Consider the following 23,764-nt stretch of genomic DNA (forward strand, 5'->3'; position numbering starts at 1 on the left):
TTTCACGTGCTGGACAATATCCCTTAAAGGGGAAGTGCCACACCAACCTTTTCTATTTGACATGATCTAAAATGTTTACCTGATGGAAGGAGCTCAAACAAGGCATTTCCAGGGTGAGTGTTGTCCTTGATGATGTTTTTGGCCCTTCTCATACAGCGAGTCTTATACAACAGTTGCATATAGTGACCCTGGTCTAGCATCTCTTCATTTCTGATAGTTATTCTCATGTTTTCAGCCCTGACATTATAAAGGAGATGTTTAAGACTCCTCCTTGGGCTAAAAGGTCCACAGTCTGGTCACCCCAAAGAGATGGAGAGAAAGGTAAGTTAATATGCTTGTTGTTTTGATACCGTAATAAAAGCCAAGATAATTTTGCTGGGTGTAATCATTCTTATGCCTTTCAGATTTTTGTGATAGTCTGTTTTGCACACCAAAGCTGGTCAGGGTAAGTTTATACGCCTTATTCTTTATTCGCTTTCTCTACTTTCAGCTTGTGTTATTTTTGCTGTGTACCAGCCATAGAAGCATTTTAGGTTTTTTATTTCGATGCATTGCCATCTTCAGGAGTTATTTTTTTTTTTTTTTTTTTGTATTTAACATTTGTATAAGTTTTTTTTTTTTATTCTTGTAAATTTTTAATCAATGGTGATCATTTACTGTTTGCAAATAGGTGCCAAATATTACATGTGAAGAGAAGTACCATTTAGGGATGTAAAATGCATTATTGACCAGAGGGCAATCATTTAGCACTGATGCCATAAGTTAGTGTATCCTCTCAATGACAATAGGTGTAGTTACACCTCCAGCTGTGTTGGGGCCTTTATACCACTGCACATGTTCCTGGTGTTCACAATGCTCGGCTGATCACACCGCCACTGCCGGAATATTAGAAATCAAAGACAAACACTTATATCACACTTTTCTCCTGGCGGACTCAAAGCGCCAGAGCTGCAGCCACTAGGGTGCGCTCTCTAGGCAATAGCAGTGTTGGGGAGACTTGCCTAAGGTCTTCTGCTGAATAGGTGCTGGCTTACTGAACAGGCAGAGCTGAGATTCGAACCCTGGTCTCCCATGTCAGAGGCAGAGCCCTTAACCATTACACTATCACAGTGCGTCATTACATTCGACCGCTATGCCAGGGGTGTAACAATAGCCCACATAGGCTAAGGGGGCCGGGTGAAATGCAGAGTGTGGCGGTGGCATACATTACCTGTCAGTGGAGCTGGTGATGCGTCCTCTACACTTCTCTACAGCCGTACTGTGTAACGCCTTGCAGCTCCTGTCCCTGCATATCCAGGAGTTACACTATGAAGAGATCAGTGAAGAGGTAATGCATGCGACTACTGCTACCAAGCTCTGCTAGCTTTGGGGGGGGGGGGCGGAACACAGGGTGGTTGGAGGGGATTGCCAGGGAGTCGCAAGCGGCTCGGTTTTGCTGGGGGGACCGCTGGGCTCTAGGGAAGCCCCTATTATTATTATTATTATTTATTGTATTTATAAAGCGCCAACATATTACGCAGTGCTGGACATTAGTTTAGATTACAGACAATATTTAGGGGTGACAAACAGCAATATGACAATACAGGAATACAAGAAAGACCAGATCAGGCAGCACAGTATGAGTACATAGGTAATGCTTAGTCACTGGATGGAGCATGGAGATTAGGCAAGTTAGGTTCACTCAGATGCATAGCATGGGTTCACAGTAATGGAGGTGCATGATCAGGTAGGACACAAAAGCAGGACGACCCTGCCCAAAGGCTTACAATCTATGATATTAAGATGCGACTCCAAATCCTGTCGCTGCTTCATTTTTTTTTTTCTGCAATAAGATTTAGGTTAAGGGCCCGTTTCCACCTTTGCAGTGGGAATAGCCGCGGAAAAAAAATTGCATGTGGATGCGAATTTCGCATGCAGTTGTATGTGAATTTTCATGCGAATTTGCATACGATTTCGCATGGATGACTATGTATGCGAATTTAACCATGGCAGTGCCTGTGTGCTTTTCCATTGTTTCTGTGCGAAATCGTATGCGAATTCGCATGAAAATTCTCACACCAAAACCGCATGCGAATTTCCTATTAAATACATTGTATGCGAATCGCATAGCGGTATGCGAATTCTGATGGCTCTGCCGTGCAGATTTTTTTCTGCACAGAAAACCGCTCAGAAATCCTGACAAGTGGAAACAGTCCCATCCAATTGTATTGTCTATGTGAATCTGCATGCAGGAAACGCATGCAGATTCTCTCTAGTGGAAACGGGCCCCAAGTCAATGGGAGTGGAAAAAAGGAATTGCATATTAACAGAACTAAGTGATTTTTATTTTTTGGTTTCTGATAGCATATTAAATTAGCATAATACAAATGACAAGTTGGGTAAACACAGTGTACATTTTTTTATGCTCATTTTACTTATTGGGGAAAAAAGTACACCTTTTGGAATGCTTCGCACTGTGGGTGCACTATTTTTCTTCCCAAACCACCATGACATTGCCAGTTGGTAGAATGGTTGTTAGGTATGTAGGACTTTGCCAGTTTGGCTATCATTCATAAAGGAGCTGTCGGTAAGGGGAATCAATGCGGGAAAACACCGCTGCCGGTATTTTAGACTTCTGGGTGGGCATTCATAGAAATGTATCCATGTGCGGTAGCAGTGCGGAGATTCCCCGAACTAGGCTGGCGGTAGGCAGGCGGAGACACGGAAGCTGCAGAGTTGATACATTTCACCGTGTTCCGCTCTGCTGCAGCTGCCTGGGAGGTCTGTGTGTCTCCATTCACTTACATTGGTATCGCCACAGCAGAGGGAGCGGTACTTCCCGACCTCACACCGCTTGCCGTGATCTTTATGAATTAACATTTTGCTACATTTGTTCCGATAATCACCACACAAGGCGGTGATTTATCACTCTGCTCGGTAGTGTCATTTTTTTCATGCGGAAAGAGCCTTTATGAATGCTGACTTTGCCGAGTGTTCGGTAAAGTCAGCTGTTTTTAAGCATTTCCGCATGCGGAAAGATAGCCTATGTAGGGTAGGAGGTTGGTAAGTAGTTAAAAAAATATAGGCTAAAAAACCTAGAATTCGCAAAAGTGTAACGCTTTGATTGTGAATAATATGAACTTAAAATTGATACAGTTGCAACCTCAGATTCTATTCCTCACACTAAAGGTGTATATACTAGAAACTGGGTGTCTGAGGTGCGCTTCTGTACCAATAAACAGCAAATCGGTGTAAAATGCAATCAGTTTATTCTAAAAGGGAAGAATACGTACAAAATGATGATAAAACAAATATAAGTGTGCTACAAGCCCATATAGTCACCTCCTACACTCAACTCTCCTGCAGAGAGAGAAACATTTGCAAAAACTGGATTGGCAGAGGACAGGCGCTATAGCCAAAATATCACTGGCCAGGTCAATACAAAGATGTTCAGTATTAGCAAATGGAGCTCGTTGGGTATATGTCACTCTAGGTAGAATTCACAATTAGTGCAAATAGAGCCAGTAGATTATATCAGCAGTAGCGGCATGTGGCAAACCCGCGTATGAAATGACTATGTAGTTGAAAGCCAATTACTCCGTACCTTAATGGGGGGGACATATATGAGCTAGTGCCAGTTTCTACCATTGACTCTTCTACTCCTGTGGAACAGCAAATACCAGGATGTTCTTCCAGGCATTAGACCTCATACCTAAATCTGAAGCTATGTACACAGATTCAGTGGGTTATGTGGTGTAGGAACTCTGTACTAACACCTCCCATGGCTCCAGGCCAGTAACGTGAGGTTAGGAGAGGAACAATGGTCTCAAGCATCACTGCTGTTTAATTCGGCGTAACCTCAGGGACACTTGCACAGATTCTGCCCACGTGCTACAGACTCAGTTGAGACTACTGAACGACCACCTTGACAAACTGTTACTGGTGCTCCAGGCTTCATGTTTCAGTCTAACTCCACTACATGTGCCACAGTATTTCCTATGTAGTGAAATGTACTCAGGACAAACCTGTTAATTTATTTATTTGGTTGACTCTCTTAAGAGCACAAAAGCAAAATATATTATGGAAAGTCTTGGTGCAGAAACGGATCCTGAGATGTCCTGGTCAAGCTCTCTAGCAACACCCCCCTCTCCTACAGTGATCATTGGTGAGTAAAAAAAGTCATCTGTAAAAGTTTGAGTAAAAAGTACTGAGGGGGAATTTTTATCATTGTTCTATTTTGTCCTTTGTGGCAAATTAACATCTAGCTGCCCCTCGTGGCAGGGCTGTTGCAGCCGGCTAAACTCAGGCGGCCTCCGCCAGGCTAATGAAGGCAGCCCATGATCTTTAAATGATCTGATCTGATATACTTGTAAAAGGCAGGCTCGTGGAGGCTTCATGTACCTACAATATGGAAAATAATGTCTTAAGATACATACTCACCTGGAGATGGATGGAGGAACCCAGGGCAATGCGACCTAACGAACGAGCATTCCCTAATCCATCTTCCTACTGCTGGTGCGTGTGACGGCACACGACGGGCGTAAACAAGAGTTCAAATGATTGCTGCACTTTGCGCGGGAGTCGCCAAGGATCTATACAAGGTGATCCACTGTGACTGTTGTAATATCCACACCTCGACGAGATCGCTCCTCTAATCATGTAAATGTACTCGAGCTGCAAGATCGTGGTAAAAATCGCTGCAAAAATCACCTCATGGGTACCGGTCTTAACCTCCCTGGTGGTATGATTATTTTAGGGTCTAGAAGTGGTGCAAGGAAAAAAAAAATACTTTCAGGGCTAGTGCTGACTAGCTCACCTATATTCTGCATGTCTTGCTGTCCCCTGATGCAATTTTATGGGCATAGTACCTCGACATAGATATGCACTAAGTGGCTTCCGCCTGTGTGCTCACAACTTAGTGGATGCATGCTTGGACCGGCAGAAATGAGAAGAGCTGCAGCCTTTGCTCCGACATAAGACAGGCAGCCCCCTCCCTCCCCCATCTCTATGCTGCTATATCCAATTTGTGTGGCTGCTATGTCCCCAGTCTGTGTGGCTGCTGTGTCCCCCATTTGTGAGGCCTCTATGTTCTCTGTTTGTGCAGCTGTGTGGCTGCTGTTTCCCAATTCCCCCCCCCCACCACCACCACCTCTTGTTTGTGTGGCCATATTTCCAATAAAATCATTGGTGTCCGTGTGAAAGAAAAATCATACTTACCATCAGATATCCTTTCCTCCTTGAAGCTGGGATCCTTTTTGAAGTCCTGTGCGTGACGGAACTATAGACCTGGCTTTGGGTGATGCGGCTGCTTTACAGATCCATCCGCCACATCACTCGTAGCAGAATGAAGGAATCCCTCCGCCGCTGCTGCAGATGGATGCAGAAATGGGGAAAGAGGGACTGTTGTGTGAAGTGTCAAATTGACATGGAACCCCTGGAGGGTTCTCGCGGTACCCTAGAGTTGAGCGGAACCCCAGTTGGAAATAACTTATCTAGAGTAATAGAAATAAGGCAATAAGTGGTTTGCTGAGTTATAGAATGGAGCATTCAAAACTATACCATGTCACATGAATCATATGTATTCTCTTCTTGCACATCATTTTGTAGGTTTTTTATCTTTATTTTCCTCTTTCTCATTGTCTGTTGTAAGCCCAGGGAAATGATGAGCCTTCTAGAATAAAGACCTTTGACAACAAAGATGCAGTGGTAAGTTCAATGACTTCTGTATGTGATTTTCAGCAATGATTATACCAGGTCCATCTTAGTTGCAGCCAAAGACCTGCTTTACCACACATCCTTTCTCAGTGTCTCGGCCTCTTTCCCACGAGCAGCGTGCTCTTGGCGCATTCCAACATCTGTCAACTGTTCCTGGGGATCTGCCAGCTGCCTGCCAACAGCTTCAGACATTCAGCACAGGAAGTGGGGTGGTGTTCATCCTGTGCATAAACATCTGAGCTGGGGGCTGCTGCCCCCAAGATGTCGCATGCCGCAGTAACTGCCCCATGTGTCAACCACTGACACCCTACCATTCATTTGCATTACACAGTATCGGGATGACACTTGTTCCCCAGCACATCTGACTGAACTGTACAACAAGCACGCTGTTCAGCCATTTGTTTGAAAGGGACTTGAGTTAGAAAAAAAAATAAAAACACTTGGCTTGTTTCAATTCAACTAATGTGTCGACTTTGTAGAAATTTCTATACGGCAAAACCTTAGTTTGTGAGCATAATTTGTAACAGAAAAATGCCTGTAATCCAAAGTATTGAGAATTAATGGATTTTCAGATGATTCGTTCTACAACTCAAAAGCATTTATATCATGCAGTGAAGCAACGACAGACTGCTGTTTCGGCCATAACTAGCCTTTGTCAAGTTGCTTCTGTGCAACTTGACAGAGGCCAGTTATGGCCGAAACAGCAGTCTGTCGTTGCTTCATTGCATGATATGTTAAATTTATTAGAGCTATAATATTTCAGTGTGGTGTTGGTCCTTTGTGGAGATTGACTACTGTGACCCCATAGTACAAGGGTGGGACCAAGGTACACATCGAATCCATTTTTCCTAAGATTGGTGCTCCTGGGTCTGCTTGTTTCCAAAAGCATTTACAGAAAAATATTTAATACAAAGTACTGAACAAAGTAAAAATGCATACAGTAAAGCAAATTAACCTGCACTTTACTGTTGAAGCAGATGGTCGATCGGCCATCAAGTTGAGATGTATGTCCACCTTTGAGTTCACTGATTCTGTGCTTCAAAGTTGAGTGCAGTGAACATAATGCAATACTCAGGCACACATACTAAGATCTTCAAAGTGTAAAGAAATGTGTTTTTCTGTATTTTGGTAGTATTGAATGATTTGTCATTGTTATCTTTTCTCACTATGATGTTGATAAACCTAACTCCAGTCATTCTTGACAGATCGTACGGAGTCTTTTTTCTGAGCTTCGTAAAGATGTAGAAACAAATCCCACCACTGCTCCACCATCTGACGTAGACCTTGAAACTGACCGCTGTGTAAAGGCTACTGAGAGCTTGGGTATGTTACAAGTTTCCAGATTTGCAAATGGTGAACCATACCAGAACTATAAAGAACAAAAGCTAATTATTAATATATTTATATAGGACTGACCTCTTTGCAGTGCTTTACAGAACACTGTCGTATAGCTAACTGTCCCTCAGAGAAGCTCACAATCTAATATCCTCTATAGTCTTGGGGTACGTAAACACGCTTAATTTGTGCCTGCTAAGATGGAGCTCAATCCTGTGGTTGACACTGCTGGGCCTCAGTGCTGTACAGACTGAACTCAAGGGAACAGTTCTGTTTCTGGGAGGGAGGGATGGCGGTGCAGGGAAGAATAGTGCAGCTTCCATGGGCACGGTAAGAAGGAAAAATGGTCCGGCCACAGATTATTGCTTAAATATCCACCATGCTGGATCTTTAAAGCATACATGAGGTGATGTGACATGATGAGATAAACATTTTTATGTACAGTACCAAGCAAACAAATACCTAGGCTACGTTCCTTTTTGTCTTTCTTTGCCCGAAATAGTTAATATTCAAGTATGCAAGAGACAGTTTCTGTCCAGGTCGAACTACAGTGTAACGGTCACTGATTAGGAATCTCACACTTCCTGGTATCTTCCAGGAAAGTGCTTAGTGCCACCTAGTGGCCAAAAAGTTAAATTTTAAAGTAGAAATAAATTTCTTAAAGTTTTAAAAAATACACATTCAATAAAAACCTTTATTTCCAAATAAAATATTGGCGGCATACATTATACTAGGGAAATATTTTAACCGTTACAATAACCGGGACAAATGGGCAGATAAAATGTGTGGGTTTATGCACAGTCGAACGTTTTATTTTAAAACTATAATCGCCTAAAACTGAGATATAATGCATTTTTTTTTCCATTTATTTCTTATTATTCCATTAAAATGCATTTAGGATAAAATAATTTTTAACCAAATGTACCACCTAAAGAAAGCCTAATTGGTGGCGAAAAAAACAAGCTATAGATCATTTACATGTTGTGAGTAGTGATAAAGTTATTGGCGAATGAATGGAAGGAGCGCTGGCGGGAAAATGGCTTCTGTCCTAGAGGTGAAAACACCTGCGGGCTGAAGTTTTAAATTTAAAATAAAACTGTGGCATATCTTAAGTCATTTTAGGAGAAGAAATATAGATACAATTGTTTCTCATCAGTTTATTTTCAATTCCTGTTTCCTTTAAAGGGACACTTAAGCCAGAAAAAAAAATGCGTTTTACTCACCTGGGGCTTCTACCAGCCCCCTGCAGCAGTCCTGTGCCCTCGCAGCCACTCACTAATCCTCTGGTCCCCCGCTGCCAGCTAGTTTCGTTTTTGCCGACAGACCCGTCAGGACTGGCCACGCTAGGCCTGAACGATTTTAGGAAAAGATTGAATCGCACGATTTCTGTCAAAAATTGCGATTTCGATTCTATTCACGATTTTCTTCAAATCCAGCTTTAGCACTAAATTCACAATGTACACAGTAACATTTACAAACATGCAGTGACAGAAAAGAACATCATACTATCAAATTGGTAGTATAATGTCATTGTCTGTCATGTTTGTAAACCTTACTGCATTATGTGAATTTAAGGTGAGAGACTAGAGGAAAAAAGGTGGAGACTAGGGAACACGTGATCACAACGTGATTGCCGCAAGACTACAGGCGGCAGGCCCTAACACAACAGAACCACAAAATATATATATATATATATATATATATAATGCATACTCTGTGTGCATACTCTGTGTATGCATGTGATATACTATACTGTATACACAGTCCAGCACTGTCACCTCAGCTCAAATGCACAGTGCCCACTGCCCAGCACACATCATCTTGCATACACACAGAGTGGATGAGGCACATACAGGGTGTCAGCGTGATCTAACTGATGTACAAACTCTTGCCTGACAGTACTGCCACCCGCCCAGCTGATAACACGCTAGGCTAGGCGGAGGGAAACAGAGCGAGAGCCTGTGGGCGGAGTTTGCCACCCGCTCAGCTGTTGAAGTATTAGGCTGGGCGGAGCGAAAGAGAGTGAGCCTGCTGCGGCCGCCCGCCCTCCCAGCCAATGACGTGCTTGGCAAGGTGGAGGGTGATGACGTAGGTGGTGGAGGTGGCCGCAAGGAAGGAGATAGTGAGAGCCGCTAAGTCGCCACTACGGAGCGGCAAGCGGGAGATAGACTGCCGGCCTGAAATGGTACACTGCTGCACAGCAGGAGGGGCAATCGTGAGAAATCGACACGTTCGCGATCACGGAATCGTCATTTCCGTGATCGCGATTTCGGTCTAAAAACGATAATCGTTCAGGCCTAGGCCACGCATAGCTTTCTTTGCATTCCCGACTGTAATTAGCACTATTGCGCGTAGATAGCGGCAACGCGTATTTTTGTACGCGTTGCGGGACGCAATAGCGCTAATTACAGTCGGGAATGAGGAGAAAGCTACGCGTGGCCAGTCCTGACGGGCCTGTCGGCAAAAATGAAACTAGCTGGCAGCGGGGGACCAGAGGATTAGTGAGTGGCTGCGAGAGCACAGGACTGCTGCAGGGGGCTGGTAGAAGCCCCAGGTGAGTAAAACTTTTTTTTTTTTCTGGCTTAAGTGTCCCTTTAAGCAACTGTGGCAGACTGCAGGGGACACCTGTACATGATGGATTCTTGGCTGAGGCATGTGTACTAGGCTATAATATTGTGTCCCTATCACAGTCTGTAGGCCAATTTTAGGATTAACCAGTGAACTTGGTTGTGGGAGGAAACCAGAGTATTAGGAGTAAACACATGGAGAACATACAAAAATACAAAATATTTGAAGATAGCGTCCTTAAACTCTGGATTAAAACCATTTCAAGCATACTACGCCACTGCACCATCCTGTTGGTGAGATCTAGTTCAAGAGAACATTATATTTCTGCAATTTTCTGATTCATATTTATTTTATTTAAGTGGGGGAAAAGTACACAGTTTAATTTACCTTGGGCTTCTTCTAGCCCCCTGTAATCTTTCTGGTCCCTCCTTGTCGTTCTGATCTCATCTGTGCAGCAGCTGGGCTCCTCCAAAAACGTACTGACTGTGCTGATGCATGCGTGCCTCCTACACGCTCCCGTGGTTGGGTGGGAATGTTTGGCGCATGGGAAGATGCAATTCTTTCAAACTGCGCAAGCGCAGAACCCGGCCATGGGAGCATAATCGAGGCGCGCATGGCTCGAAGCTGGGCATATAGCTTTCGGGCGGTCCCAGTGGCCGAAGGGAGCAACACGGAGTGATGGCGAGGGACCAGGATGACTGCAGGGGGCTGGAAGAAGCCCCAGGTAAATTAACCTATGCACTTTTTTACACTTTTAATTTCCTTTTAAGGAAACAAGTTTAATCAATGAATGTGTAATCCCCTGTTTGAGGAACAAAAAAAGTTTTTTAGAAACAACTAAACTCCATTGTAGTTTATTAGAAGATATATATATATGATTAGAATATATATGTATGTGTGTGTATATATGTATGCGTATGTATGTATGTATGTCACACCTTTTCACATATTTAAGGGACTCCGAGCTGAACTGAAGGAAACGTTTTATACATACCTCAGGCTTCCTCCAGCCCCATACGCTGTGATCGCTCCTATGCCGCCGCCGTCCTCCTCTGCTTGCAGCTCCGATACCGGGTCCCCGCACTTCCGTCAGTCGGGACCAGTCTACACCGGAGAATTTAAAGTGTACCAGAGCTGTTCTAAATAAAACTTTTTATACATACCTGAGGCTTCCTCCAGCCCCATACTCGCGGATCACTCCCACACTGCCGTGCTCAGTCTTCCCGCAGCTCCAATAACGGGTCACCACACTCCTGTCAGTCAGAGCCAGTTTGACACAAGTGAAGCAGCCGCTGGAGAGATACGTAGAAGACACGCTTTACTTGCGTAGTCTATCCCGACTGACGGCTGTGCGTGGACCCGGTATCAGAGCTGCAAAGACTGGGGACGGCGGCATGGGAGTGATCCGTGCATATGGGACTGGAGGGAGCCCCGGATATGTATAAAAAGTTTTATTTAATCCAGCTGAGTCCCTTTAACCATTCTAAACAAAACATTAAAGAGGAATTGTAAGGAGAAAGGATTGAAACTTGTATATGAGAGTGATTTAAGTGTACAGATGAGGAAAAGCAGCCAATAAATCTCCTTACGCTGCCAGAGAGGTGCTGTAAAAAATGCCAAATGCAGTGTGGGAGGATTCACGTTTAGCACTGGCAGCATGGAACACGGAGCAGTTGACGCTGTGCCGCTGAAAGGTTCTCCTCAAAGCTTCTCTCTCCTGCTCCGCATGTGCAGGAGGAATTTATAAGCTGATTCTCACACAGGCAGCTCGGGCAGTCTGACACTGACCTCGGCTTTTTTTTGTTCCCTAACACGGTAAGAGATTTTTGTGACCTTTCCAAATGTCACTACCTATAAGGCAATGCGGACAAGGGCTATTTAATATACAGTCGCGGATAAACGTCATCTGGTGGGCGGGGCTGGCATCTTAAAGGGGGGGGGGGGACAAAGTAATCTTGATTCAATGCAAAGTAATACCTGGTTTTCCCCTATAAAGTGGGTGTGATCTACACACAGATGGTGAGTAGTTTAGAACCTTACAGTTCCTCTTTAACTGTTCCAAATACAACAGTTATCTTGATACTTTATAGAGATGTCATTGTAAATACTGTTGCTGTATATCCTGTGCTGAGACAATTGACCTTACATCTTTTTGTTTGCTATGCTGCAGGTGATCCGAGCCATCCTGAGCCTAGTAAGATAGACAGCGATACAGTCCCTTCTAATTCTGTGAAGATGCAACCTCTGTTAGATGCTGTGAAGGATGAAGAAGCTTTCCGAATGGCTGAAAATGTTCATGAGGGCATGGATGACATCTTATCCATATTTTTTACCAGTAATAAACCTCTTGCACTGAGAAAAGTGAAAGTGGACAGTCGAGCTAAAAGAAGAAATAGAGTGGAAAGTAGTGTAGTTCTGGAATCTACTGATGGCCAGAGTGCATTCATCCCTTCGGAGAATGATCTTGGCATTAGGAACCAGAGTAAGGATGAGAATTCTGAATTGGGAAGAAATCCTGCTCTGAATCAGGACACTTCTTCTATACCTTCATCCTATCAGTGGTCTCCATTAACCCTGCCTGAGCTAAATGTTACACAGTTAGATGGCCAAGTGTCCACAGGCACAGATTATGCGATATTTGCAAGCGAAAGGGAGAGGGATCCTATAATGTCAAATGATTCACCACACCGAGACCCTGGCAAATGCAGTGCACCCGATGCTGGGGGTCCTGCTCTGAATCAGGACACTTCTTCTATACCTTCATCATATCAGTGGTCTCCATTAACCCTACGTGAGCTAAATGCTACACAATTAGATGACCAAGTGCCCACAGGCACAGATAATGGGATATTTGCAAGCGAAAGGGAGATGGATCCTTTAATGTCAAATTATTCACCACACCAAGACCCTGGAAAATGCAGTCCACCCCATGGTCCACCTCGAATTCAGGAAGTAGCCAAAACCCATGTTCTGGATAGAGACTCTTCTGACACACTACATCCACAAAATGCTGAAGTTATGTCTACTGTGGGCCTCAGTCACAACACTACAAATACTACATATACAGAACAAATTACTTCAGAGGATCGGGGTTGGAGACTTGTGAAACAGTCAGTTCTTCCTGAAATGAATGAGAAAATGCCTCAGACGTCTAATCGCAGTACTAAATCCATTCTTTCTACATTGAAAAGACCTTCAAAATTTCTGTATTACTTAAATGATATGAAAAACGGACCAGCTAGAGATTTAATCAGTGACGCCAACAAAATACCAGAAATAAATGATGCCAAAACTGAAGGGAATCAAGGCAGGTTTTGTCCATTTATTCCTACATTTTATTGATATGGATAGCAGTATATAAATGAGTACTAATGTGGGCTTTCTTTTCCTGGATAGGCTAGCCACTAGTGACTGAGTTTGAGGACTGTTTATTAAGACTACTCTGTTGCTCAAGATATTTTTATAGAAGGTTCCATGCCAAATGCTTTTTGTTGGCTGCAATTAATAGGGGAGCTATCACCAAAATTAGGGAGGAAGAAGTCGGGAACACAGCACAATGTTTCCTTTAGTTTCATACTGCGTCAGGCTGGGTGGGATCTAAAGGTATGTGGGGGGATGGTGGGGTAGGTACTGAAGGTAGGGGGGGATGGTGGCTAGGGTCTGAAGGAAGAGAGGAGGTGGGTGAGATCTGAAGGAAGTAGGGTAGGTGAGTGAGATGTAAAGGTAGAGAGCTAGTGGGTGAGATCTGAAGGAAGGGGATTGTGGGGTGAGCTCTGAAAGGAAAGGGATGATGCTGCGGTGAGCTCTGAAGGAATTGGATGTTGCTGGGGTGATCTCTGAAGGAAGGGGATGTTGCTGGGGTGAGCTCTGAAGGAATTGGATGCTGCTGGGGTGAGCTCTGAAGGAAGGGGATGCTGCTGGGGTGAGCTCTGAAGGAAGGGGATGATGCTGGTGTGAACTCTGATGGAAGAGGATGCTGCTGGGGTGAGCTCCGAAGGAATTGGATGCTGCTGGGGTGAGCTCTGAAGGAAGTGGGGTAAGCTGGGGTGGGATCTGAAGGAAGGGGATGCTAGGAGGAATCTAAAGGAAGTGTGTGTGGGGGGCGGGAGGAATACTGGGTGGGATGTTAAGAAAGGGAATGCTGGGTCGGATCTGAAGGAAGGAAGGAATGCTAAGTCTGTTGTGTAGGACGAGTATGTTAGGTTCCCGTTCTGCTTTAATCTGCAGGTCTCCATACTTCCCCCATTGCTGTGGATGTGCAACAAGTATCCCAGTATCTGAAAGGCCATCAACTCCACCATGTCTGGCCAGAAGAAATGAGGAGAGTGGACCAGTCAGGGAAAGCTAAATCCCTTATCTGGACTTGATGCATTAAAGGGGAACTGAAGAGAGAGGTATATGAGGGTGTCATGTTTATTTCCTTTTAGACAATACCAGTTGCCTGGCAGCCCTGCTGATCCTCTGCCTCTAATACTATTAGCCATAGCCCCTGAACAAGCATGCAGCAGATCAGGTGTTTCAGTGGTTCAGACTTATAAGTCTGATCTGACAAGACTAGCTGCATGCTTGTTTCTGGTTTTAATCAGATACTACTGCAGAGAAATAGACCAGCAGGGCTGCCAGGCAACTGGTATTGATTAAAAGGAAATAAACATGACAGCCTCCATATACCTCTCTCTTCAGTTCCCCTTTAAGTCCAGATAAGGCTGTGTGTGTGTTCGGACCTGCAGAGTAGAGAATAGGGACAGGGACCCTCTTGCTGGAGCCTTTATTGGAGAGGTGAACTGGTTCTCTCCCTTCAAGTTAGTTTTGTACCCAGGGATGAATTCCACTTCAAGCTCATTTTACAAATGGCCAGACCGACATATTTAAAGTTGAATTCCAGACATATTGTTATCCTGAATTCCTATGAAAAAAAAGATAACTCAGTAGTGAGATGCGTCTGGATATTGTCAAACACTGTACCATTTCAGCGCCGGGTCCCTCTAAACCTATTAGACCCTGTGCAGTCGTGCTCAAGTTTTTACTGTGTGCATGAGTGCAGTGGTTCTACTAGGCCTGCGACGTCATACTCGTGTATACACTTTACGGTCAGGCTCGTCCACACTCGCACTCTGAAGACATGGGGGGACCAGGCACTGGAATGGTACGGTGTATGAAGATGCTGGACAGTATTACCGTTACTCCCAACAGCATTGTACCGCGAGTTATGATATAAGTGTGCCCCACAGTATTCTAGTACAAAGCGGGTCATTTCGGTGTGTGCTCACTGCCACCCTCGTCTGACCTGGGCGCTGCTATAGACATAATGTTATTACGTCTATAGCGGCGCATCCGGACCCTGAATTGCTTCTCCCACAGAGTTGCAAAGACTTGGAGGGGGAATAGTATTTAAAGCTGATCCGAGATGAAAAACTACTGTAACTATAACCAGTATAACTTGCCTATGAATCTTATGTAAAGATAGTTTAAACAGCAAATCTAGCTGCAAACAGCTTTAATAGAATATGGTTATTTCTTCCTGTGATACAATGACAGCAGCCATGTTGTTTGTAAACATTACACAGAGGCAGGCTTATCTGCACCATCAGCACTCAGACTGTGAAAAAAAACCTAATTCCCCCCCCCCCCCCCTCCTCCTCCCTTCTCCCCTCTGCCTCTGAAATATCTGGCTAGTAATACCTCCCCCTCCTCCTGCCCAGACTGAGCTCCCATGAGCCCTTGCTACTGCCAAGGCTCTCTGAAAAACTGTGGGCGGGGCTTGTTTAGTTTATAGGGAATTAGAGTATTAAAACAAAAACAAAAAAGTATTTGGCTTGAGAAATTCCCTATAAACAATAGGAAAGGAACACAATTATGCAATGAGTAAAAGTTCATCTCGGATCCACTTTAACGCCACCTGGAATTTCAGCGGCAGCAAGGGAAGCTGTCATTTGGCTCACTTTGCGCTCAACTGACCAGGAGGGCAAACAATACCGTAGCAACACTCGCACTATGTCATTATGCTTCCATCCCATTTTGTAAGCAAGCGTCTGTTAGAAGTACAACACTGTGCAGTTCAGCAGGGCATGATTGACTCGCAGTGCTCCCACCCTCCGACCGGTAATTACATACTTTTTGCTGTAGTTAAAATGTGCTTAATAATTCAAAAATACCAATAAGCCAGTTTTTGTTCTAAACTTTCCTAAAGTTCAGCCTCCAGCCATCTAGAATTTTTGTCTATATAATCAACATTGTTAAATGTTTGCATTGTAGTATTTTATTAATTGAATTAATTTGTGAATATTATTTTCTTTTTTTTAGAAACGTCTAATTCATTGAAAGCAGTATATAAACCTGTCCAAGCAGATGAGCAGCTGGCTGCTAAAGAAGGTCCTGGGTGTTTGAAGACTAACAATGTGGATCTACAAGAAACGAAGGAATGTTCACTAAGCATGGACCTTGCAGACTCAGAACTACCAGCATCTGGTGAAATCTTCTGTCTGGAAGCAGCTGCTCCTACCATAGCAACAACCACTAAAACTGAATCGCATATACAGAGGAAGGCCACCACTAAAGCTGGGGATCTTGTTAGGAGATCCTTACAGGAATCCAGTATGTGTTTCAGGAAGGAAGTTCCCAAGGGAAACCCTGTGGAAACAAGTGAACCTACATCAACTGAAACCAAACAACCTATCCTAGACATGAGTAACCAGAGGGAACTATTAGAAAACCACAAAATTAGTGCATCTATTTGCTCAGAACAGAGTAACACTTGCATTGACATTCTTCCTGTCTGTAGAGATTTTAAAGCTAGTACTAAATCACTTGATGCACCTTTGTGTAATGCAAACCTTCAATCCTTTGGCGGTTTTAAAACCGCATCTGACAAGCAAATTCATATTTCAGAAGACAATCTAAAGAAGGCAGAGCTTTTGTTCAGAGATGAAGATCAAGCGCCTCTTGTATTTCAACCTATGCCTCGGCCTGGAGATGTCACCAGCTATCTAAAGGATCCTGATGATTCAGCATCTACATTCAGAGGATTCAGAACGGCAGCCCACAAGGAAATAATAGTCACAGAGAGTAAAATAACTAAAGGAAGACTCCTTTTCAAAGATCTTGAGGAAGGTGGCGAAAACATAGGTGGCAAAGACACCAGCTTCGTACCAACCACTTTTGCTAAACCAAAAGTTAAACTAATGCCTTGCAAGGAGAAAGTATCAAGGGGAATAGATGAAAACGTGTTGGGTACTCTGAGGAAAGACTCTTCAGAAGAAACAAAGGAACAAAACCAAAATGTAGATGTTGTAATATCAAATGCACAGTCTTTCATAGACACTAGATCTACGATGAAGCATGACCAAAGTAATCTTTCATTTTCATGCCACACAAATTGCCGCAATGATGAGATCTCCCACAAGAAAATGCCAATGTTATTTATTGAGAAACAGCCTCGTGTTTGTGAGATGTTGACCGAAAGTCAGAAAGCTGAAGTCATTGAGCTGTCTTCTATCCTGGAAAATGTAGATAGTCAGTTTGACTTTACACAGTTGAGGAAGACAAGTGTTGTGACGTTAGACAAAGAAAACCTGCAGACTACAGAATATGGCATTGGTGAATCTCAGAATCTCAATAATTCTGATGTTTGGAAGGATGTTGACTTCAACGACAGCTTTGCTGCTGGGGCAGATAGTGTGGAAAATGTCAAATCTGAAAGTGACCAGAACACAACTGGAGCAACTACAGGCGATTCTGGTGTTGTTTTGATCTCAGCAAACACTTCTAAAGAGTGTAAGAATCACTTTGGTGGCTTTAGCTTAGCAAGTGGTAAATCCATTAACATTAGTGATGAAGATATGATCAAAGCTATTGAACGCTTTGGTGATCTAGAAGATGTCACGTTTCCAGTAAAGTGCTCTTCAAATAATTTAGATAAATGGTCTTTGCAAACAAATTCTTCATCAATCCCCGTTCTTCAAAATCCAAAATATTGCAGTACTAATCAAAATAATGGTAAAGAGCCACACAGTAAAGGCCCTGAAATGGAAGAGCCCTCTTTGAAATTTGAGGAAAATGCTTCTATCAGTGAATGTTCAAACAAGAAAGGAAACCGTGTGTCAAACACAGAAAATGTGACTTTAAAGACTAGCTTGATAACTGAAGATGCATCTACTGCTAGTGAAGTTGGATTTTCTAAAGCAGATTGTGAACAGAATTTTAACGTTTCATCTAGTGGAAGTCTTTCATTTACTTCACGTCCAGCTGTTTTTTTAACTGCAAAAGGCAAAGTCATAAATGTTAACACATCTTTAGCAAAGGCAAAAAACTTGTTTAATGATATATTAGATCCAAAAGACATTGCTATTAGAAGTGGACAACCTAGTCTGCCTACTGAAGATACTACAAAAATGTTAAATCCAAGTGAAGATAGAAAGGTAATGCCCGGTCTGACTGTGGAGCAATCTGTAGTTGAATTTAGTACAGCTGTGGATGTTCACGATTCTCTCCTCAAACAAAGTCCGATGTCTGAGATTATTTCTGGTAAAGTTAAAGCTGAAAATGTTGACATGACTAAGAAAAATATTCCTGCAGCAAACATGGTGAAGTTTAGCACTGCAGGTGGTAAACCTGTTCAGCTTTCTGATGAATCATTGAAGAAAGCTCAACAGATGTTTTCTGATATAGACAACCAACAGCTGGAAACGGTCTGTGAAAATGTTGTCGGTCTTCCCAAAGAAATGAAGACCAACATCGGGTCACTGAATTACAATGTAAAAAAAGTACAAAGTGTTTGTTTACAGGAAACAGAACCTTTTACTGATGTTCCTCCTTTAGGCTTCAGTACAGCTAGTGGGAAGTCTGTAGCCATCTCTCATGATTGTCTACAAAAAGCAAGAATGGTATTTTCCGAAGTTGATGGGTTTCAGGATTTTCAGTCTAAGCCAGTGAAAGATGAAGAAGGTTCTAAACCAGCTAAAACGAATAAGGGGAAACGGGATTGTGGAGTTGCTGTGTTTTCAGTAGAGCATGCACAAGGGACAACCAATTTACCCCCACTTGGCTTTAGTACAGCAAGTGGAAAAACTGTTGCAGTCTCCAGTGATTCTCTGCAAAAAGCAAGATTGCTGTTTGCGGACACTGACAGTAGTAATGTGGAACACGAGTTTCATTCAACTCCGGCTACATCTGGGATAGGAAGTCTGAAAATAGGCATGGATCAGGGTTTCTCGGGCATGTTGCTGCAATCAAACGTTCAGCAACCACAGCCATGTCTTGGGGAAACCAACACTCATTCCTTTTCCATACCAGCAAAGGCCAACGTGAAGCCTTTACTACAGGAGAACACACCTACTCCAACAACATCATTGTTTAGCACTGCGGGTGGTAAGCCCGTTCATGTGGCAGAGGAAGCCTTAAAAGCTCAGGAAATGTTTGCTGAATTAGATAAAGGAAATACCAAGTTAAACATCCAGAGTGGCGGCAACATGGAGAACATATCTTCACCGGCTTTACCAATAATGACTAAATTGGACCTCACTCTTCCACCTCCAGGTTTCAGCACAGCAAGTGGAAAGGCTGTAGCAATATCTCATGACGCTTTGCAAAAAGCCAAGTTGCTGTTTTCCTGCACTGATGATGTTCAATATCCCGATGGAGTAGTTGAACATAAAAATAGAGCTGGTGTTGAAGAACATCTACACACGTCAGAGCCTGATGCATGTCAGTCAGCCTGTACAGAAAATGTTACTTTTATGCCATCTATAAATCAGGAGATTGATAACTGTCTATTTTCTGAAGGTAAAGCATCAGGAAGCATGTGCAAAGTACAAGTTGGTAACACGTTCAAGCCTGGGATGTCCTTTTTCAGCACTGCTGGTGGTAAAGCTGTCACTTTATCAGATAAAGCTTTGAAGAAAGCTCGGGAGATGTTTGCTGAATTAGATGAAGGTGATCCCAAGTTAAACATCCAGGGTGGTAGCAGCATGGAGAATATACCTTCACCAGCTCTTCCACCTCCAGGTTTCAGCACAGCAAGTGGAAAAACTGTAGCAGTATCTCATGATGCTTTACAAAAAGCCAAGCTGCTGTTTTCCTCCACTGATGATGTACAATATCCCGACAGAGTTGCTGAATGTAAAAGTAGAGTTGGTGTTGAAGAACATCTACACATGGAGTCATCTATGAAACAGGAGACTGGTAACCGTACATTTTCTGAAGGTAAAACAGCAGGAAGCGTGTCTAAGCCCGAGATACCATTTTTCAGCACTGCCGGTGGTAAAGCAGTCACTTTATCAGACGATGCTTTGAAGAAAGCTCGGGAGGTGTTTGCTGAATTAGACGAAGGAGATGCCAAGTTAAACGTCCAGGGTCGTAGCAGCATGGAGAATATAACTTCACCGGCTCGACCAGCAATGACAAAATTGGACCTCACCTTTCCACCTCCAGGTTTCAGCACAGCAAGTGGAAAAACTGTAGCAGTTTCACATGATGCTTTGCAAAAAGCCAAGCTTCTGTTTTCCTCTACTGATGATGTGCAATATCCCGATAGAGTAGCTGAATGTAAAAGTATAGGTGGTGTTGAAGAACATCTACACTTGTTGGAGTCCTCTAAAAAACAAGAGACTGGTTACCGTCCATTTTCTGAAGATAAAACGGCTGGAAGCATGTCCAAGCCTGGGATGCCATCTTTCAGCACTGCTGGTGGTAAAGCTGTCACTTTATCAGAAGATGCTTTGAAGAAAGCTCGGGAAATGTTCTCAGAAATAGATAAATGTTCTTTACATGAGGAAAGACCTGAAGACATTTTAGATAATGCTTTGTCTTCTGTGCCCAGAGAAAATGTAGTACCAAAAAAGGCAATAGGGCCGGCAACTTCAAACACTGAAAGACACTGTGTACCTACGGTAACTACAAATTCATCAGGATTCAGCATGGCAAGTGGCAAGAATGTTACTGTTTCAGAAGCTGCCCTACAGAAAGTTAAGGGCTTGTTTGAAGAGTCCGCAGATGCTGGACCTGTAGAGGATCATCAAAAGTGGAATTCTCCATATAATCCTAAGGTGAATAAGAATGGGACGACGCATAATCCATCTGCTATGAAACAGACTGCAGTGTCAAATAATAAATATAACAACTTGCAGGATAACCATACAAGAAGTGTAGAAAGTAATACTTCAGACAATGTGTCTTTTGAAAGCTCTTGTGCTGCCCAGCACCCAATGCTTAGACATTCCACCCCCTTTCACAATGCAGGAGTGTCGGGCAAGATGCAGTCTGCTCCTTTTATCACATCATCTCAGACACCTGAAAATTACATTGAAATTGAAGCTGTAGAGAGTGCAAAAGCCTTCATGGAAGATGAAGATCTGACTGATGCTGATATAAGGACAGACGAAATGGTCAGCAAGCCTTCAAACCTTAGGAATGGAAAAAGACAAAGGCCCGATGATAGAGCTTGTCATGGTATGTAACCTATATTTCTGTTTGCTTTGAATTGTGGCATATTTACCAATTTTTAATACAAACAATGTCGTCGTTAACAATGTTGTTGCCATCAGTTATCCTACCAACTCTTTCTTTGTGTTGCCAAACTTTCTTTTTGAGATGGCAAAAACATTCTTATTTGTAAAAAAATTGGTATTGCAAGTTTCCTTATGATCCTAGGAGATTTAAGCCACCACAGCAGATAGTGCTGGTTAGGGAAGAAATGTACATACATTTAATTTAAACAAAAAGTGCTAAAGTTAAAATTGTCCCTTGCTTATGACCTTTCCCTTACCCTGATTAATTCAACAAGACCCACACAGCAGAGTGAAGAAGGGAAATATACCACACAATACAATATTTGAGGGAGAGGAGGTGGAAAGTTGCAGTTGCCTATACATTCTTATATTAGCTATTCACATTAGTTTCATGAAGCTAAACAATGGATACCTGCTAAGTCATTTGGCATGAACAAAAAGTATTTGAGTTTTATTAGATTTGGAATGTATGCCATTATTTACCACATGGTAGGTGTGTGCACAGTCTTGGAGATATAGACACCCAGTCATTTATACGGGTTCTGGAGGAGCTAACAATACAGCTGTCGTATACATTCATTCAAAATAAAGCATCAGTTGACAGATTAAGGCTACGTTCATAGCGGCGTGTTGCAGTGTGGTTTAACAGCGGCTTTCCGCACTGAAATGCACCACCTGTACAACGTTTGCAGTTTAGTATAGCGGCATGTGACATCTCAGCTTACAGCACGTTACCACAAAAGGTGCATGTTAACAGTGATATGCAGGAGAACAGAGGCGCCAAAAGCTTAACAGGAAGCTAAATGAGCTTAAAAACCAAATTCTTGGTAAATAGGAGGTAGTGGTGGACTTACCTCCTCCAAGTAGACACACAACGACTGTAATAAAGACAGTCAATATATTTTATTTATGAACTCCAAATATGCAATGCGTTTCGCAGGTTTGATTCCGCTTCATCAAGCAATAACAACGGAGCAATAGCATGTGTGGTCAGTAGAAGAGCCAGGCACCTCTGTGTACAGAATTTGGTTTTTAAGCTCATTTAGCTTCCTTTTATCCTTTTTTGGCGCCTCTGTTCTCCTGCATAATATTAAGTCCACCCTGGGTGGAGGGTTGAACCCCCTTTTTCTCATCTACAGAGAGCGACTTCTTATTCCTGAGTGGGGTCAGGAAAATCTCCCCACCTGCCTTTACAGTGGTTGCCTAATGGTAACCCTGGTTTGTGAGTATTAATATTTACTCTATCTAGTAACCATTTACCAGTATATTTTACACTATTGGGGCTCTTGGTGTTCCTTTTTTTTATGTTAATAGTGAAGCCTACTTTTCATTGGCTGTATGTGATGTAATGACTTATTTTTTTTCTTCTAATACATTCATAATGATTAGACCCTGATGAACCCAGCAGAACTGCAATAAGTTCATCTGTAAGTGTACATTGATCAATATCCATTTTTGAGTAAAAATCCATTCTACCACACATCCAAAAACACTTTAAAACATGAAAGCCATAAAATAAGATTTGTGGGAGGAAGAAGCACAAGGCACAGGTGCCACCCATTGATTTTGTGCTCTGAAAGTGTGCTAATGGATTCTCAAGCAGTTGAATCAATACGGATCATCACATCAGTGATTATAGGAACAGTCAGGTCAGGAGTTTGAACTTGCATCATAAGGCTGGCCCAGAAAAACTAGCAACAATAATCATGGGTGGGCTCACCCCATACCGATTCACACTAATGTTTTGTTGTTGTTTTTCTTTAACCTCTTGAGGACCGTAGGCTTCAAGCAAAGATGCGCGCGCGATCTCCTGCAAAACCCCGCCCCAGGACTTGGCGCTAATTGGCGTAAGGCGGTCCTGGGACTGCCGCCGCGCTCACGCCCTTTGGCGCGAGGCGGTTGTTACAGAAATTAACCCTCTGGGCGATACAATTATATCGCCCAGGAGGTGGCGCAGCACTATTTTTTTAAATGTTTTATTTTTTAAATCATGTAGCGAGCCCAGGGCTCGCTACATGATAGCCGCAGCGCAGCGGCATCCCCCCACCCACTCCGATCGCCTTCGGCGATCAGAGTAAGCAGGAAATCCCGTTCAGAACGGGATTTCCTGCTGGGCTTCCCCGGTCGCCATGGCGACGGGGCGGGATGACATCACCGACGTCATGGACGTTGTGACGTCGGAGGGAGTCCCGATCCACCCCTCAGCGCTGCCTGGCACTGATTGGCCAGGCAGCGCAAGGGGTCGGGGAGGGGGGGGGCTGCACAGCACGGCGAGCGGCGGCGGATCGGCGGCGAGCGGCGGCGATCGGAAGTTACACGCAGCTAGCAAAGTGCTAGCTGCGTGTAACAAAAAAAAATTATGCAAATCGGCCCACCAGGGCCTGAGAAATCCTCCTGCGCGATATACCCCGAGCTCAGCTCGGGATTATCGCTCAGGAGGTTAAAGCACACTGGTTTCTTGACTAAGGCCCAGTTCACACTGTACTGAATAAATAGAAAATGGATCTGTTTTTACAGGATCAGTTTTTCAAACAGAACAGTATGTTACAATGGAATCCGTGTTTCATCTGGTTCTATTCCATTGTTCTCCACTCGGTACCTGCTGCTGGACATTCGGTTCCTCCACGCCACTGGCATCAATGCTTGGGTCCCTGCATGCTAGA

At 43.4% G+C, this 23,764-nt stretch overlaps 1 protein-coding gene across 3 annotated transcripts in view; it reads left to right on the plus strand.

Moving 5' to 3' along the window:
• Nucleotides 1-23,764, plus strand: part of BRCA2 (BRCA2 DNA repair associated) — a 90,859-nt gene that overhangs the window by 32,585 nt on the left and 34,510 nt on the right. For all 3 annotated transcript variants that reach the window (XM_068267050.1, XM_068267048.1, XM_068267049.1), the window contains 7 exons: nucleotides 236-321; nucleotides 405-445; nucleotides 4,039-4,144; nucleotides 5,630-5,685; nucleotides 6,900-7,017; nucleotides 11,768-12,904; nucleotides 15,901-21,042. In XM_068267050.1, the coding sequence (XP_068123151.1) occupies nucleotides 236-321; nucleotides 405-445; nucleotides 4,039-4,144; nucleotides 5,630-5,685; nucleotides 6,900-7,017; nucleotides 11,768-12,904; nucleotides 15,901-21,042 (6,686 nt within the window). The remainder of the gene's footprint in view (nucleotides 1-235; nucleotides 322-404; nucleotides 446-4,038; nucleotides 4,145-5,629; nucleotides 5,686-6,899; nucleotides 7,018-11,767; nucleotides 12,905-15,900; nucleotides 21,043-23,764) is intronic.

Source organism: Hyperolius riggenbachi, chromosome 2, assembly GCF_040937935.1.
Source record: "Hyperolius riggenbachi isolate aHypRig1 chromosome 2, aHypRig1.pri, whole genome shotgun sequence".
Classification (NCBI taxonomy): Eukaryota; Metazoa; Chordata; class Amphibia; order Anura; family Hyperoliidae; genus Hyperolius; species Hyperolius riggenbachi.